This window comes from Pterocles gutturalis, unplaced genomic scaffold (genome assembly GCF_000699245.1).
Source record: "Pterocles gutturalis isolate BGI_N339 unplaced genomic scaffold, ASM69924v1 scaffold377, whole genome shotgun sequence".
NCBI lineage: Eukaryota > Metazoa > Chordata > Aves > Pterocliformes > Pteroclidae > Pterocles > Pterocles gutturalis.
The window spans coordinates 46,474-66,252 of NW_010109813.1; the positions used below are offsets into that span (position 1 = coordinate 46,474).

The window sequence follows — 19,779 nt, forward strand, 5'->3', positions numbered from 1 at the left end:
CTGACTCAGTGTTGGAAAGTCTGAGTGTGTTTTCTGAAATCAAGAAAGTGACATGGAAGTTCACTGTTTTTCTTCGCTTGTTTGAAGAAAGCGGTGACTGTGTGTGTGTTTGTGTGGGGAGCGCAAAGAAAGCAGGGGGTTTTGTGAACAGCTCTAGCTCTTTTCAGTAGAGATTCATTAATGCTCACAATAAAAGTGTAGTTTGAACATTGTTTTCCCCAATCTTGTTGCCTGGAGTGCAAGAAAAACCAACCCCAAAACCAAAATCTGTCAAAAAAAGGCCATGAAAAACTTCACACTCTGTGTGCAGAATATTTGACACAGATAGAGTAGGAGAAGAAAGCATTTGCTGAAATGTGCCAATGCAAGCCTCGATGCTCTGTACTCTGTCATGTACCAAGCACAAATCCCTGAGAGAGCACTTTCCCTTTGACAAAATTTTGTGATAGATTTTAACATAAAAAAGCAAAAATTTGTCTGGGACATTTTCCTATATGTACTAATACGAGACAAACCTACCTACAGTTTTTATAGCTGTTTAATTTGACAGATGGTGGCTGCAATCTGTATGCAGATAATGCAGACTGTCTTTTTCAAGCTGGATCTGTAGCGGAACTTGTGCCAGGCACTTCAGAGTGGTATTAAGTTTGGCTCTGCTGTGAAAAGAATTGGCTGCTTTTCCTCCTGATACTTTGCAAGTCATGATGGGTGGGAGGGAGGGAAGTAGGAATACAAGGATTTAAAAAGAGTAAATAATATTATGCAAAGTAGTTTAGGATCAAAGCTTTGTTTCTTGTCTGACCATTGAAAAGCTTCCATAATCAATGAGTAACAGGACCTGCTTTCAAAGGTGACTTAAAATCTTTAGTCGAATTTTACATTTTATGGACTGCGCGTGCATCTTTTGGGAGACAATTGGTGTTTTGAGCTTGATTACAAATTCCTAGGAATAAGGATGTTTCCCACAGCATCTGAATGTATGTTAAGAGTGTGCCAAATTATTGGACTGAAATGGGATAGGACAGCAGAAGCACAGTCTGGTGTTATAGGTGGGATTACAAATGTTTGGAGTTTTTGCTAAATTTAATTGCTAAACAAGCTGTTAAATACATATTTATAAAAACACGTGGTATGCTATGATGAGTTTCACAGAGAATTATATCTTAAAGGAGGTCAATCAGATTCCATTATGTGTTGGTTTTTTTAGGCGCTATAAAAGATAACTGTTGGATAACTGGAGCTTTATTTTGAAGTTTGAAATTGAGGATTTCTACAGCAAATTAATGCATAGAGAGACAAAGGCATGTGACTTTAAACTAAAGTTGGAAATCACTGTGCTATTCCTGCAGTTGTCAATTACCTTTTAAAAACATTTGCATTGAATTAAAAAAAAAAAAAGCTTTGTGAATATGACTTTAATTCCCAGATATAGTACATTACTTCTTGTCTGTTAAATGGACAAGAAACATATGAATTCAAACAAAACACATGTTCCTTACTAGAAGGATTTACAGAACAAGCATTTATTATGACCTCAAGAGAAAAATCATACTTTACCAGTGATCTGTATTTAAATGTCTAGCTAGCTGTTTTCATTGTGTATTTCTCCTTAATGGATTAAAGTATTCTATGCTAAATAGTATGCAGCAGAAATAGCTATCCTGACAAAACTTTTTTTACATCAAGGCTTCAAAATTTCAACAAAGTTTAAACATTACTTAGATATAACAATTATTTTACAAAGACTACTTTTAACATGAGCAGGCCACCCACAGTGTTGACTAGAGAAAATGGCATGCAAGCCACCCAGCGAGACTGATGTAATTTTTTTCATCTTTGCTTAAAGTATAGTCACTAGACCAGATAATGTAGAAACTTCTACATGCAATGATCAAAAAGGCTAAAACAGTTCCTTTTTATTTTGTTAATTAAAAATAAATCACGAGTTGAAAAATGCAAATATTTGCAACTGACATAAATCTTCCCTACTATAAATGAAATTCTGTTATTCTGTGTTAGGAAATTATCCTTATTACAAAACAGAATGCTTTTTAGTCTGTATAGAAAAGGTTATAAGGCTATATTTAATGTATTTATTGAAGCATATTCACAGATAGTATAGAAACTTAATTGCATGAAATTGCTGACTAAGGCTTGATTGAGTATGCGATGAAACCAGTAAGACTTTTAATACAATGTGAAGACAATTTGTATTCACCCTGTTGTAGTGACCAGCTTCTTTTTTCAGTCACACTATTGTCTTTGATTTAATCATTGGTGCTTTTAAGTGACTCACTTAAATATCAATATTGTTAATAATTTTTAAGACTTATTTTGAAAACACAAAAAAAGTGTTTGCAAAACCCAGTGATAACTCTTAAAGCTATGACAGTAATTAACACAATGAAATTATACTTTTCTAGAAACAAAACTTTCTATGACTTTTTCCATATCCTGAGATGCATAACTAAGTTGTAAAATATAGATCTTGGAGCCAACAAACTATAAAATATCTGCAGCGAAGTTAAGCATTTGAAATAGGGAAGAGTGATTGTTTTTAATTGCACAGGGGTCTTGCCACATTAAAATGCTAAGTGATTCACTTTGAAATAGTATTTAATCAGTTGTAAAATCTTAACACAGTTCAACAAAAACGTATAAAAATTTAGCAATACTTACTCAATTGCTCTAAAAAAACTTGCATGACTCATTAAAATGAGGAAAATCTGTATGTCATTTGAACTGATTACTTACTCTGCTTTCTTATTTTCATCCGTTTTAAAATAGGAGCCAGTAACACAGCAGATACCTTGTTCCAAGAAGTGCTGGGTCGCAAGGACAAAGCTGATTCAACGAGAAACGCACTTAATGTTCTTCAGCGTTTTAAATTTCTTTTCAACCTTCCCCTGAATATTGAAAGAAATATCCAGAAGGTATAATCCTTTAAAAATACTTTTCTATTTGCTGAAATTAGTCTGTTACCTTATTCTTGATAAATATAGATGTTTGTTGTTCATTTGTGTTTGTTTTTTTTTTTTTTAAGGGTGATTATGATGTGGTTATTAATGACTATGAAAAAGCCAAGTCACTCTTTGGAAAGACAGAGGTTCAAGTGTTCAAAAAATGTAAGATATGGGTTCTATTACTTGGGTTGTTTTTTTCATTTTTTTTAACCTAAAGACTAAAAAGCACATAGTAGTCTGAAGATTTCTGTGAGTTTTGGACCGATTTTATTCCATAAAAATAGTGAATTTATAGGAACCAATTACTCTAAGCAAGATTTGTGGCAAGTTTTCTGGGTGAGGTGTATACTATAAAATGTGAAGTCACAGTCACTTTTATTTATTTATTAAAGCTTGGTATTACTGGACATAAAGGTTACAATAATTAAAATGTGACTTCAGGTATCTCTCACTGACATGTTGTTGGAAGGACTTCAAAGTCCAATTTTCTGTTTTTGTAGAACTGTCATATATGAAATTTTCAGATGTTGCTTGTTATAAAATGAGCTATGTTAATTTCCACATTAACTCCAAAAGTGTCTGATGTCCTAGAAAAATAACGTAATTTTCAGTTCATACCACTGCTGAAAGCGCATATTGGATTTATTTCCTCTCCCTACTCTAGATTATGCGGAAGTTGAAACCAGAATTGAAGCTTTAAGAGAACTTCTGTTGGATAAGCTGCTTGAAACTCCATCAACATTGCATGATCAGAAACGTTATATAAGGTAATCATTTGACTAGTGTCTTCATCAGACATATGGTGTTATATGTGTATTTAGATGTTTCCTAAATAGGGTAGTGACTATTTTTACTATGGTTTAAATACTAATTTTAAAGCTGTAAATAGAGTATTTTGAGATTTTATGGTTATATAAATAATGGCAGTGGATTGGTACTTGATTGTTTATTGAACGATTGAAAAACAGGTCTTGAATTAGAACAATTTAACAAATTGAGATTGAATTTATTTTTTAAAAAAATCTCTGAGGCATGTTTAGATTGTTTTGCTTACTTTAAACCATCATATTGCAAGCTATGTCTGAAGCGATCGCTCACAGGTTGCAGATCTCAAAATAGACTCCGTATTAACTTGTCTTACACTTCAGCTTGACTTGGTGTTGAAATGGAATAATTCTGAGTGAGATAATAAGGAGGTTTTAATCCAGACTGTAATTTAAATTTGGTTTTGGTTCTTTTAGTACTCAGTTTGAATAATGTAGTTTCTTTATGTTTCATTAACTTGAACCAGTTCCCTAATTTTCATTGCAATTCCTCGATTTTCTGCTGTTAATAAAGCTGATATTGAAGTCTGTTATAGGAATATGGGCATGATTTGGTTGGACCTTCTTCTACTGGTAGACCTTAACCTGCTTTGCAGTCCTTGGAGCTAACCGTTAAAGTGCTCTGGAACATTTGATGGCTTTACTTAGAAAGCTTTTGAGTTTCGAATGTTACTAGGGCTCCTGGTGTGGCTTGACATTCTCGGTGCTTTATTCAGTTATCTTAAAAGATGTAGTCCAAATGTGCTGTGTATGAAGCATTCCTAAAATCTGACACCTGTGTGAGGTCTTCAGGTTTTGTATGCTCATTAGGCACAGTTACACAGGGCAAAATACAATATTGGTACCTTAGGTCCCTTTATGTTATATTTGTGAGGACAATGACCAGTTTGCATTTGTGTAGGGTGCTGCTTATTCTTCTGCATGCTATATAAATATTGCTTGTTTGTTGGTTAGTAGCTAAGCATTTTGTGTCTCTGAAAAAGACGCTACTCTTTCCTTTCTATGACAGTCTTGAAAACCTTAAAGAGCACCTTCCTTATCTAAGCCAAGTCTTATGATCTCTTCTAAGGATTCTTTGGAAGAATCAGAGTTGTATGTGTGTTTGATTCTGAGGGGTTTTTTTTAGTTTTTCTCTAGATTCTTACCTTGAAGTATTGAATCTTTAAAAATATCCTAGCCTACATTAAAGCAGACTGTATTAATTTACCAAATGTATTCCACGTAGAACAGTATAAAGGAGGAGAGCAGGGAGTGGACAAATATGGAATAATTCTAATGAATTAACAGAATCCCAGTGTACAAAGGAGTTAAATTAGTTTCACTACTCTAGATATGCTAATGTGGTTATACTAGTGTAAATTTTCTGGAGGCAAGGTGTGAAGAAAGCTTTCTTCAGAGCACTTCAGTTAAGAGGAAGTTAACAAAATCCTAATTGTAAAATTATTTGCATAAAAGCTGCTGGTTTTGAGGTTTTCTTTTTTTTTCCTGGTATGTTTGGTTTTTGTCTCCAATGTCTAAGACTGAGCAAGACCTGAACGACTGTGGTTTTCCCCTTAAAGATATTAAATGTTTATAATTAGGCTTCAATTCATATTTTCCTCTCATTTTATTATGGTATTTACACTGGTAATTATTTTATAGTGTTCAGAAACAGTTTACCATATCACTTAACAGCCAAGCAGATGTATTTTTTCCAAGACCAGTAGTAGGTTTTTTTGTTTTGTGTCTAAGCAAAGACTAAAGTCCCCCTGAACACTGAGGAAGGACTTGAGTTCGTAATTTATAAACGTCCCTCTGTCAAAATGGCTGGTTGTATAATGTTCTCATCCATCCAACCAATCCTACTTTGACAGTTTATTTTTTTTCAAGTAGTGCAAATAGTTCTCAAGACAGAGTTTTGCAACACAGTCCTAATTAACATTAGGTATTATTGTAGTAATATAGGCTTTGTGCACTGCTTAAGAAAACGAAGCAAATCAGTGTACTTCACTTTGAGCATCATGAATTTTTGAATCTGTCCTGAGTCTCATTAATGCAGAATGTAATGGAGCATGTAAAATAGTAGAGCACCTACTGCTTTTGAAAATACTCTTTTGAATGTACTGTTGTCAGATAGTCTTGAATGCCATACGTTAGACTATATTATTTCTATGTTCTCTTCGAAGTCGCAACAGCTGGTTTCTAGTACTCCTCTCTCCCCAAAGACAGAGGGTGTTTTGCTTCCACGTATTAGAAGTCCCAATCATTTTTATTATCTCTCACCCTGCCTTTTTTTTTTCCAGACTCTGCATGCACATCCTAATGCGAAATAACACAAACAACCAAACAAAAACAAATAAAAACAATGCAACAAACAAAAGAATCAATCATGAGCTTGGTTTACAGTTGTTTGCGCATGCATGTGCTAAAATTAATGAGCTGCCAAAAATTAATTCCTTCTGTACTTACTTGTTAATGTTACATAATGATACAATCAGGACATATATAGAGTGGTAAGAAAAATATCATATTTTATGTGCTTGAGATGTCACCACATTCCAAGTGAAACGTGAAGTACTGAACTGCAACCTTGGCAGATAAAGAGCTTGGCTTCCCAAGTACTTTACTAGAGGCACAATTAAAAATGTATACTAAAATAATATTAAATATATATGTTTCTGTTTATTTCTACAAGTTTTTTTTCATGTAATTTTGCTTCACTAAATGTGGATGGGAGAATGCAAAGCTTTTCTGCTTTGGGTATTTGAGTGTATCTTAACTATTCTGGTGTTTTTAAAATTATTTTTATTTAAAGTATTTCTTAGTACATCTTTAGTCTGTTTTAATGAGGCCTTCAGTGTGTCAAGTAGAGAAGTGATTTTTGGACTGGGTTTTACAGATATCTTTCTGATCTTCACGCGCCTGGGGACCCTGCTTGGCAGTGCATTGGTGCTCAACATCAGTGGATTCTGCAGCTCATGCACAACTGTAAGGAGAGCTATGTTAAAGAACAAAAAGGCAAGGATATATTTTTGTTTGACCTATATATATATATTTGACACTTAGGAATTTGGCGTTGCCTTTTATTTGTCAAGGGTTAGTGTACAAATGATATCTGAGTTTTTATCCCATCAATTTTGACAGCAATTCCTGATTTGTATTTTTTATATTGTATTATAAAAACAAAACAGCAGTTGGAATTTTCTTTTTGTTTAACTTATAGCTTTTAAGCTCTTTACTGGAAAAAGCATTAAATTTCAGTCATTTATCTGAAGTTTACTGTCCTCTCGAAATACTACTTTGGGGTCACGTGAAGTTTGGATTGTTTGAATCTTCCAGTTAGATTTCTTTGTAACAAGATATGCTGTTAGTACATGGATATTCAGGGTATTCAGGCATGGTGGAATAATGTGTGATTTCTTGTGAATGATAATACGGTGTTCTCTTGTTCTTTGTGTGCAGTTTCAAAATTCAGATTACACTGTACAGGCCTGTGAGTTGAACAAATGGGATATTTAGACAATGTTATATTAAGACCAATGTGAATACTTAGTTGTATTCTGTCTTTGACAGTGTTGCTCCTCAAAGAAATGTGTGCTCATAGGTATTGTTTTCAGGTGTGGCAGCAACTTAGCATTTCTAGTAATAAAATCTGAAAACTGGATTTTTAAATTAGACAATGACAAGTAATGCCTTGTTTCTCAAGAAGTCTTATCGAGTTTGCTGCTGTTTCTGAAATGAGTAGGCATATTGGAATTTGGCCTCTCTTGGTTTATAGGTAACTCCCATGTTTAGTGTTAGCGCGTATGTATCCCAAACCAAATAACGTGTTCTCTTCTGAGAAACCACAAAAACTTTACTGAGTTGGAACTGCTGCAGAAATGTGCTGTAAAATTGCTGCAGCAGGCTTAAACTCTCTTTAGCAGAGGTTATGACATCAGGTATAGAGTTCACCGGGTGCATCATATATGATAATGCTGTTGTTAAGTTTTAGCTTAAAGCGTGCACAGGCCATCTTTATTCCACAACACAGTGTGGAGTGCTGGGGGACCAGCTGAAACACCAGGTTGGTTTCTTGGCATTTATGTCAAAGTTCAGAACATTTCCAAAACCTCCCCATCTTCCCTCCTAATCAAAATCCTGAGGCACCACCACCACCCCACCCACACTCCCCTTCAACCTATAGCCATCAGGAGCAAAACTCGCTTTTAAATATGGCCACGGCTAACAATTCTAAGCTTTCTTTTTCGCTGCTCACCTGCAAAATGTTATGCGGTCATCTCTTAGCATCTTAGCAAGAAAATGAGGGACATGAAGATACTAAGTGCTCAAGACCTTTTTGTTGTAGTAGTCTATATAATTTTGATACACGTGCTCCAGTAAATGAATGGGAAAATGTGTCCAAATTCCTCGGCTTGTCTTGAAAACCTCAGCCTGTTTGGTGCTTTTCTTGCAGCAAATCTGCTTACCTCAACCTTAATATCAAAGGGGCTGTTACTTTAGCAGCTTTGGCCCACAGAAGAGGGAATTTAAATAACTTGAACGCCCAGCAAATGCATGTATGAATAGTTAATATTTAGTGCATACATGAAACAAATGTTAACAAATGTTAAACAAAATATGTTATCAGTTCCATTAAAGAGCTCATCAAATTTCAGTAGTTTTCTTCCAGCCTTTTATGTGGTCCTTACTGATGTAGTTTTTGTAGAGATTGTAAAATATTCAAGAATTGGTCCTAGTTGATGGAATTTCTCACTTAGTACCTAGTAGCACAAAAGAAGGTTGCTAAATGTGTCTTTTCCTTTCCATAGATCTTTAATTTTGGCATACACCAGACAGGAGAAGGAAAAAAGAAAACTTGGAAGAATGGGTATTGATTGCCAAGTAGAACAGTGCTGATTGTGATCAGACTCATGGAATGTATTTCAATCTACTTTAATGGATGTATGCTTTTCAAACAGGAGAAGTGTGGGCTTTTACTTGTAGATATCAAATTGGTTCTGCAAGACTTTGAAGAATCTAATCAGTTGAAGTCAGAAATGTGGTTTATATGTACATGAATTCACAGGCTATTTTTATAGAGAAAATTGTAATAAATTTTCAAACATTAAAGTCATCCTCCACTTAAAACATACTTCAAAAAAATATTATTTTGTATATCAAGCATTTGGAGGAAAAGATGGGTCATAAGGTTGATATTCTAATGAAAAGGGCATTAAATCTTTTTCTAGGTTTCCCTTTTCAACAGGGATAATGGATATTGTTTCTGGCAGATGTTAGTCTTCATATTGCGTATGCTAGAATAAGCAGACAGCATTTACCGTTCCATCTTGAACATACCAACAATTTATGGCTATTCTTAATGTAGATTCACAATCAGCAGAAGAACTGTGGGTTCAAGCTGACTGAGTCAAAACTTTTCAACATAGTAAACTTAAACCTCAGTAGCAGATTGTATCTATTTTGCATTTGTACACAATTCCGCAAGTTTAAACTGAACTTGTGCCAAAGCATTTTGCTGCTATTTTATTAGCTTTCAATACAGAGCTGTGCCCTGGGTCATTACACACGAATTTTACTACCTGAAGTGGACTTGGAATTAGACAAAAGCCTTTGCTTTTCTTACCTGGAAAAGTCTTCATTGTAAACTCAGTAGAGATTCTGGACGGGACTTTTTGTAGCTGATTGTCAAACAGTAAATATTCTCAAACAATTTATTTGCTGGACATGATGTATTCAGGAAGGGAAAGGTAAATATTGCAATTATTTGCTGAACAAGCTAAAACTCAAACCTAAGTGAATTTCAAGGCAAACTTAACTCCGAATCAGTTACTCATATGACAAGCCAACAGTGTACTCTCAGTGGAACAAAATTGTTCCGGTTGTCTGCGTACTACTAGGAGGTTAACCCTTTAGTCACTACAACTGAAATAATTTTGTTTTCCTATCTAGAAATGACATCTTCTCCTATCTTCAAGAAATTTAATGATGTATCATCTCATCCAGGCCACTAGTAATGGTAGTCAGGACAAATCCCCACTATTGATAGGAAGTAAGTCTACTTTTCTATGTCCTCTGTAGGTTCCTTTGGCTGATGATTGCTCTCTTGTTAATAAGTGTGCTTTCAAGGCTCTCCTAATTAAAGAGTGGAGTGAGCTGATATACATGCTGATGTGGTTGAAGGTACTACCAAAAAACTGCATATTAGAGATGTATTTAAATATAAGTTTATTTCGATTTTATATCTGAGTATGTATTTTTGATCTAAATGTGAATCCTTCACTCTTAGTAGTACTATCACATGAAAAGCTTTAAAAAAGAACCTCTGTGCTTTGATATTACTAGAAATTAACTCCATTTTTGTAGAAATACTCTGCAGTTGTAAACATGTCCTAGAACTGCACAGTATCATAGCATAGTACAATCTGTGATGCAACCTGAAAAAAGAAAGTGTGACAAGTTTACAGGGCTGTAATGGTCTCTGAGTTCTCTCCTGGAATTTGTTTCAGGAGTTAGCAGAAGTCCTATGTGTTTCAAATACTGTCTGTTTTCAGTTAATCCAACTTCTGTTAATATTATTTCCAAAAACTGAAATATGTATCAAGCTGTGCTAAGCATTGTCAGATACTTTGACAGTGTGGCTTAAATGCTGACAACTACCAACAGCAAATTATTCAACTGAATGTTTCCTTTGATTTTAGTAGACAATTATTAATCATAAAAGGTGAAGCAATCTGATCATTAGCTATTTGGTTGTATTTATTTCAACAGATACAAGTATGATGGGGAATTTTTTCAAGTCTTGCATATAAATACTTTACAGCAGCATTTTGGAGTGTATTTCCCTTGAGGAATATCTCTGTATCTGTATTAACATACTGTTTCCCCTCAGTCTTAAACAACCTTGTTTTGCTGATTAGTCTTGAACTATGTAGATTAACATTTCATCACATGCACAGACGTGGCTGTTGTAACTCACCCATAGACCTTTAGCCTGTCCGTCTCTTGTTCTCTGTAGCCATACCACGCCTTCCTCATTTGTGAGGTAAAAAAAATGCAGGCAGATGATGCTCATATTATGAGAAGCTGTTGGAATCCAAGCCCACGTGTTTTAAGGAGTGAGTGAATATGCATATATGACAGCAGATCAAAATTTCTCCTACTCTGAAGTAGGAGTAACCAGGACAAAGAGACCAAACAGCATAGCTAAAGTCATAGTGATGCAGTACAGACAGTGTCAAAACTGTGAAGCTCCCATGCTTGTGTCCTTGCATTAAGCCATTCTCCTGCTTCTCTGATGGTCAGATTCTTCCATTAAAGGTGCAGCTGTAAATATGGGACCCGTGTGCAACTGGCTGGAGCTCTAGCTCTGCTGACACAGTAATGCTTGTAAATATATGTATTTATTAACTTTTTATGCTATTTTATTTTTATCTACCTTACTAATGGAATAGGCAGTTGTGCTCTTTTATAGTTTTTGAAATCTCTTTTTTCTTATGGTTATGAAGTTATTTCATGAAGCATTGATGGATTCCTTTTATAAATCTGATCGTATCCCGCTATAGCTGCCCCCTGGAAGGACCCGAAGTAGGTAAAGCCAGTTTACTGCTGTTACTTAGTATGTAGATATGTCAGAGGGAGGGAGATGCATGAGACTTAATAGAGAGGAAAAAGTATTTTTTAAGGCTATAAATATAAAGCTTAACATGGAAGAACACTATGCTCACTCAAAACAGTATTTCTTAAATATCTAGCAAGAGATGGTTGAATGATAAACTGAATTGTGCTGGAATTTTGTGCCTTGTATTGGCTCTAGTCTGAATTGCTTCTTTTGAACTTTGAATTTATGATTTGTAGAAGTCTGGGGACTTTCAAACCTGGTACCTGGATAGTAAGTGGTTTCCTTCAATTAAGATTTTACGTGTTTGTAATTTTAAACTTTACTTGGCAGTTCCCCTAGTATTAGGACATAATTGTAGTTTTTCACTGTGGTTTATGCTTCCCAGATTTTTTGGAGTACGGGAAACGTGGGGGATATAATGACATAAAATGACATGAAAATAAATGTAAATAAATGAGGTTTAGTTTAAAATTTGCTTGGGCCACTGGGCAGATAGCCAAAATGAGTTAAGCAATGGGATTCTTAACATAAGTATCAGAGAAAAGCTGTGGAGGTTAAGGCTGTTTTATGTGTGGCTAATGGTTATTTGCTTAGACTTTAATAGTGGCTTAGTAGATTTCGTCATCCTTTGAGATAAAATGGATAGGGTCTTTTTTTCCAGCTGTTATCAAACTGACTGAAAAAGTCTTCATTTCTTCACAGGTTTTTCTGAGATATTGTGTAACATTATTGCAAATAAGCTATCTGTTAATACCCTTTAGAAACTAAAACTGTAAATGGAAAAAGATGACGCTACCACTGTGTTAAGTGGTAGCATCATCTTTCTGCTGCCCTTTGGGCTGCAAAATGTATAATACACAACGTATTAAAGTTCCCAACATGGAGACAGTTCTCAGAACTGGAGTGTGCTAGCTTGATCATTGTGATTTTTGCTGTAATTCTTATTGCTGGGGAAAAAAAAAATACAATTTTTGCAGCACTCAGTGTGATGTGCGGCTCTACAGATATTATAAAAAACTGTGCAGGGTTTTTCTGTGCCGTAGTGACAGCAGCTGTACATAGTGTGAAGGAGAGAGATGGATGCTTAGACTACATTGCTCTTTCTTCTGTGCTACACTGAGATTCTATTCACCTTGCAATGAATGATCCATCTTTGTTAGATCAGACAGGCTGGCAAGGCTTGTGTCAAAATGGCCTTTTCAATTTGTTATCCTAGCAGCTGGTTCTCTTCCATTGCCTTTGCTTACTGTACATCTAGAAGAAGACTTCTTGCAGCTGGGAGCCATTTCATGTCTAAACCACATCCCTTGTCCATAGCAGAAATACTCTTTTGACAGCAGATGTCAAGCAAACCCTTAATGGGTTATTAATTACAAAAAAAAAAAAAAAAAAAAATCAGTACAAAATTTCTCACTGGATTTGTTTTCCGCTTTTACAACCTGTATCTGTAACTTCACTGTTATTTAGAAATTTTGGTAGAATATGACATGTTCAGAAGTGCAGGGGGCATTCTTATTTGTATAATACTTGAAAAAAATATTTAAAGTATTTAAAATTTTAAATGAAGTGTTTAAAGAAAGTATTTAAAATTTTAATAAAAATATTTAAGATGTAAAGTATTATAAAAACAGTAAATATTGTGATTAAAAGGCAAGACAGAAAATATTGTTATTAAAAAGGAGCACAGGTAGTTTAAAATCAAAATTGAAAAGATTAGTACTACTGAAGAAAAAGTGAAACTCTTCTGTGGCCAGAATTTTACCTTTGTGTCTCCTCTTAGTCTTTCAAGGCCTTATTCAGGGAATTAAGTAAAAGCGGGTTGTTTTCAAAGTTGCTGAAGATCTTAATGTCCACTGGAGCTAGTGCTAGTAAAATGACATCATTTTTATTTATGTGCTGAACTTCAAGTGTTTGGCTCTTGCTTCAGTATTTTTTGGCCTGCAGGACTGCCAGTAAGACTTACCCTTAGGCTGTGAAATACTTAGAACACCACTAGAAATAATAGGATAGGCCCAATTACCCTTTTTGTGGTAAAGTGAAAAATAGTTTCATTATAAATGTGTTTAGTGTAATGAATACTAGCCTTCAGATTTTAGAAAGCATTCATTTTTAAATGTATTCCAAGAACATTTTTTCCATAAAGTGCAGCAATTTTAGTCTTCCGCACTCATCTCTTTGCTAGAAATACAGCCCATTTTCCTCTTGATGATTTAAAAATGTCAGATTCCTAATAAATGTAAGGTCAGTAAGAAAAAGTACTCAAGAAAAAATAAAATGTAGTCATTCATCTGTTGAGCAGGTTAATTTTTCAGTAATTTCTCCTGCTCTCCTAATTTCTTGCCTAGACAAATTGAAATTCTCAGTGCGGTGTCCTTGAAAGGAATCTTAGCCTGGTTGTGTCGGTGCGGGCTCCAGGCACTGTGTGTTTGGTCAACAAGCAACAGTGGGTGGTCAGGCTGTAGCACAGGACAAGGGCCTGCTGTGTGCAGGAAAAATTGTTCAAAGGTGTTTAAGGGTGGTAAGGAAGTCTGCCGCCCTTCAGAAAGTCTGGAGGCTATAGATCAGCCTTCCCTCGCTATTGTAGCATGTGAGAAATTTCACTGTAAGATACATAATGAATGAAAGAATACAGTAACTGTATTCACCTGGTTGCACATCTGTAGGGTCCTTTAATTTAATCTTGCTCATATATGAGCTGTATATATACATGTAGTCTGTGTAATGACTGGTGTTTGATTTACCATGGAAAATCACACGGGAAAAACTACTCAGCCTGATGTTGGTCACTTAACAATTTTCTTTGTCACTGCAAAAAAGTACTGCCACTATATTTTCCCCTGGTCAACCAGTAGCTTTTGTAAAAAAGCTCCAGCTGAATGTCACATAAGTGATGCACCAGGCTGGCAGAATTGCAGGGTGGCTGAAGCTGGGTTACAGAAGGGAGGTGAGAGATGTGTGACCCCCACAAGAAACCTCCTCCTGTCAGACTGAGGGGGGGGTGGAAAAAAACAGGCAGAGTTGTGGAGCAATGGCTATTGCAGAACTTTTACACACAGTTTGGTAGTAATTTTGAAATATGAAAGTAAAGATGCTTTTAAAGATTGAAATCATGGGCTGGTTTGCAGATCACTGAAAAATCTATTTTATGCAAATTTCATGTTAGTTGTCTTTTTAATGGAGGTTGTAACATGCTGCATGCAAAGAGCACACAGGTAACAAACATTCAAAAAAAATTGGGGTCAAGGTATGTACATGAGCCATAGTCACTATAGGCATGTAAGTACCCTGTAGCAACTCCAGTACTGATAAACTTAGAGTAAACCTGCAATTAGGAGTCAGCACAGATGACTTTTGATTTACAGAAAGTGAAAGCACAAATTAAATAAATTACCTCAAAAAGCATTGCACTTTTTTTTAGATCTTTATTTTGGTGAGGTCTTACTGCACTAGGACAGAAGAGATCTGAATAAAACCATTGAACTGTCTATATTTCACACAGTATCTGAATCTTTTCATTTCATCCTACATACCTTTAAAATATCTGTGCACTAGAAGTTGAAACCCAGTAAAATCCTTTAAAAAAAGCAATGTTAAGATCATTGAAACTTCTTACTTGATCTTATGATTTTACAGTTGTAAATGTAATAAGGCTTTAATTATACTTCTGGTTTGTCATGACTGTTTGGTAGAAGAAGAGAATGTAGTACATTTATTTTTCCTGTGTTTCCTTGTTAAATATACACTTGGTACTGGTGTCACTGACAGATATGCTCCATGTAGATGCTGTATTTTGGGAAAAAACACTTCTGTAACTTCAAAGATGCAATATATTTAAAAAAAAAAAAATCTGCCAGGTTAGCACAGTAAAATGTTAGTTTCTTGAAACTTTTGATTGTTGCTGTCCTATATTCAGGATCTAGGAATGTAGAAATAGTACACAAATACTGAATAGGCAATAAATTATTATTTGGGTAGTTTATTTAGGTTTATAAATATTATTGTCTACAGTCTGTACTAATATTAATTCATTGTATTACATTATGCTGCTAAATTTAAGCTCCTGGCTCCAGAGAGGGAATGAGTTGGAATGGGAGCAAAATTGTTTGTAAGTTAACTCTCACTTTTTTACAAGATTTATTCGTTAGTGTGCAGTCTTCAAGCGCTATCTTCTGGTAGGGTGAAAGCAAGATCAGCTTTGTTAATGTAGTCCAGATGTTTATTAGTCCTGAGGGTATATGAGCTGTTGTAGTTCCCTGCTGCTGTGTTATACTTGCTTGTAATGCTAGACAACCAATTAAGAAATTAGTTCATATTAAACTTTCTTTTCCTGGTACGGCTGCAAACTGATGATGTGGTTTTTCTGGTGGAACAAGAGAGTATTCTTTACATGTTTTCTGTTACTGACGAATATATAAACCATTTGGGCAGTGTGGGGTTAGCATATCAGCAGCAATACAGAATTTTCAGGTTTTCAGCTACCTCAGGCAAGTGGTTTTAATTGAACTAATTCACATTAAGACATTTTGGTAAGTGTGTCTGTTTTTCTTAATTCTGAGGTTTAATTGGCACTGTCATTTTTAGAGACCATCTGTTTACAAGAAATGCCTCATATTAACAAAGTATTTGAAAGGTGAGAACCTAAATTCTATGCAAAGACATCAAAGAGAAGTTTTGGTGTATCATGGTTTTTTTATAATTGTAGTTTTTGTGAAAATAGTATTGCTGCACTCTCAAGCGCTTTTTTAAGTATATGTTTTAACTGGCAGTGCCTGTGACAATTCTGATTTGTCCTTCTTGGTATACATATTTTTGGGCAAATAAAATGCAGATATGTTGAATCTGAGTCAAATTCTTATAGAAGCCCAGATTCCATAAGAACAACTATGTGAGGTGCTTAAAATTTCTCAAGGTCTTCTATACGGTGTTGATTTTATTCTGGGTAGAATCTTTGTAAGTTATTGAATGTGTGGGGTTTTTTGTTGTTTTTTTTTTTTTTTTAATCTGGAGATAAATCAATTTGTTTTCATTTTACTTCACTCTGTAAGGTTGCTGGAATGTTTTCAGGGGAGTTAATTATTGCAAAGTTACAACATTTAAGATATGTTTTAGAAGTTATAGGTGTTTAAATCATATTTCTGGGTAGAATCTCTGTAAGTTATTGAATGTGTGGGGTTTTTTGTTGTTTTTTTTTTTTTTTTAATCTGGAGATAAATCAATTTGTTTTCATTTTACTTCACTCTGTAAGGTTGCTGGAATGTTTTCAGGGGAGTTAATTATTGCAAAGTTACAACATTTAAGATATGTTTTAGAAGTTATAGGTGTTTAAATCATATGCTGATGATGTGTGATCTTACACAGATCTCTGCTATATGGTAGTTGTGTAGTACATATCCATAATCAAGTACTTGCTCTTGCAGCACCCGTACTTAAAAAAACTTCTGAAAGCTTTAGTTTTTTTACTTTCTTATTATTTTGTATTTTCAGTTAATTCATAACGAAAAGTCTTTCCCCAAATTCTTGTTCAAACTCATTGTAGATCTTGTCTGTGGTGGTGGTGGATAATACACTGAAATTACTGCAGCAGATTCCATAGTGCTGAAAACTCATCAAGTTTAAAGGTGTCATAAAGATGAGTTGTTTTTTAATAAGTGGTGTAGGAGTTAAATAGTGAACAGAATCATAATACAGGCTAAAGATAGCATGGATGGGTTCACCAAGTTAATGCAGTGTGTCCATCACAATTGTGAACAGTGTAGCAAATTGGATCTATTTATTTAGCTGTCTTATGGTATGAACATTAATAAGATGAATGGAGGAACCAACAGTTAGCTCAGTAATGACAATGCTACAGTGAAAGGCCACAGGAAACCTCCATAAGAGCCACTAAAGAATTATGGAAAGAAGAGCTTCTTTCAAAAGGAACTAAAACCCAATGCTGTCACCTATTGGAAGTTTGCAGTCAGTTTCACAATGCATAATGTTGCTCTTTAAGCCCCAGCTGTTGAAGTAAAGTGACTGGGTGTATCTTTCCTGACACACTGATCTGATAGCAGCATAAATTCAGAATAAATATTCTTCAGATCTCTTTTACTTCGTGTTAGTCTTGAATCTGAGTATTGTGGTGTTACAGCTGGTGCTCTTACTGTGTGGCCTTCCTGTTATTTTAAGTGAATGTAGGTATTGATGGAAAAGATCAAGCAATTTAAACTGAAATGCTGAGATTCTCACTACAAAATTCAGCATGAATTACCAGGAGAGGTTTCATCTCGATATAAGAGAAATTGTTTACTGTGAGAACAACCAATCGCTGGAACAACCTCCCCAGGGATGTGGTCAAGTCTCCATCGCTGGAGGTTTTCAAGATGCAGCTGGACAGGGTGCTGGATAATCTCACCTATGCTCCCTTGCCCATGAAAGGTTGGACCAGATGTTTTTTCTAGGTCCCTTCCAACCTGGGCTGTTCTATACTTCTGTGAACTGTGATTAATTTAAGTTTACTTGTTACAGCTCAGTTGGCTAATGCTGAAATTATTTTTGATGGTTACTTTCAGAAATGTATCTGTAAGGTGAAATGCATAAAGCAGCAACATAGATTTAAGTATTGGAAGTGTTAGAGTACATTTAAAAAAATCATCATGGTCTGCTCATTGTTATATGATTGTTTTCCAAAACATACATTAGACTCCAGGTATCTACCTCCATCAGATTAGATCATTGCTTAGGATGTACAAATAGAGACCTATATATGGACAAGCATCCAAAGAAAAAAATAATTATTTGATTCACTGGGAAGTATTTTGTGTGTTTGTAGAGGTGTCTAAGTACAGGGTGTTTTACAGACATGCACAAGTGCCTTTAGTTCGTCTGTTTCATGATGGATGGATTCTTTCTACCTGAATTCTGTAGGTGTCAAACAGCTAAGAAGTAGTTGAACACTCTGCCCTTAACTGCTTCAGCTGGAGGCACAAGAAACTTTTGCCGTTGAAAAGTGTATTTAGACATACATCAGAAAAAAAGTATGTGCCATGTCATTGATGGTGTAAATATATGTTTATCCATGGTTTTCAAGCAACTAATTGTAGGGCGTTAATTAAAGCAAAAACAGAGAAACATACAGATCAAAGAATGATATTTCCCACAGAGTACTTCTGGCTTTAGCTTTGCTACAGGAGTCATTAGTGGTGTTATTGAATAGCACTGATGTAGATGAGCAAGATTAAGAATGTTTTTGCTAGATAACTTTTGTCTTGTGTAACTTCTGAATTAAATTACAAATCCACACCCAGCATACAGTTCCATGTAAATTTATGTGCAAAATAATTTTAACTTTTTTTCCCTCCTCTCCCCAGGCAACTCATTGCTCCACAGCCCCATGTTAGACCTGGACAATGATGTGCGTCCATCACCAGTCGGCCATCTCAGTCAAACTGCTTCACTGAAAAGGGGTAGCAGCTTTCAGTCTGGCCGTGATGATGGTAGGCATCTGTTTTATTTGGAAAAACAAATGTCCAATATGTGGTGTAGTCAAAAAAACCCAAACAGAAACTCAGATCCTGTGTGTTTGTTTTGGTTTGTTACCAAATAAAATTATTTCTTCTCATGCTTTACCATTGCTTACTAAAGGTGTCCTCTGTGTTTTTTGCAAGCAAAGAACAGTTAGTAGCTGAAATCTGCTTCTTAAAATGTAGTCAAAGTAATAAGTCTTTTTTTTTTCTACAAAACCAGAATATACCTACTGCCTATCACCTTCTGCTATTATACGTTTTGCATGTGTTTGCTAAGATAGCTATACTTGCATTTGCTCCTTCTGTGACTTTGCACATTTGGTCCTTGTTCTCTAATTCTGTAAACCCAGAAAGGGGAAAAGTGTGTGACTAAGCTCGAGCAGTGTGTCCACAACCATCTGAGCCCTTGTGCATCATAAGTGACTTCAGCACCCTTGTCCAAACAGCTTAATCTCAGGAGTCTTTCAATGGTGACATCACAGGAAACATAACATGTTTTTCACAGGATAGTGAAACTTTTTTGCATAATGCAGGTTTTAAGTAAGAACTTTCTGGCTTTGGTCTACTTTGGTGTTGCTCTTCTCTCAATTCTTTCGAGGAAACATGTTTTTCACAGGATAGTTTATTTCTTACCAAAGTACTTTTTTGCATAATGCAGGTTTTAAGTAAGAACTTTCTGGCTTTGGTCTACTTTGGTGTTGCTCTTCTCTCAATTCTTTCGACTTCCTTGAAAAAACATCAGTAAGTATCTGATTTTTTTTGAGCAGAAAGAGGAATGAAGGGAATCTTTCAAGAAAATAAAATGAAAAATAATGAGAATTGTACATTCTTGTGCTGCCACAGTGTATTTTCACATGCAAGATGATTGAATTGCATCACAGTTTGAG

General features: G+C 35.2%; 1 protein-coding gene across 1 annotated transcript in view; it reads left to right on the top strand.

Annotated features, from left to right (window-relative positions):
* The window catches only part of EXOC2 (exocyst complex component 2), a 117,671-nt gene that overhangs the window by 32,504 nt on the left and 65,388 nt on the right, over positions 1–19,779 (top strand). The window contains exons 7-11 of the mRNA XM_010073076.1: positions 2,788–2,933; positions 3,044–3,125; positions 3,628–3,730; positions 6,666–6,784; positions 18,737–18,862. Coding sequence (XP_010071378.1) covers positions 2,788–2,933; positions 3,044–3,125; positions 3,628–3,730; positions 6,666–6,784; positions 18,737–18,862 — 576 coding nt within the window. The remainder of the gene's footprint in view (positions 1–2,787; positions 2,934–3,043; positions 3,126–3,627; positions 3,731–6,665; positions 6,785–18,736; positions 18,863–19,779) is intronic.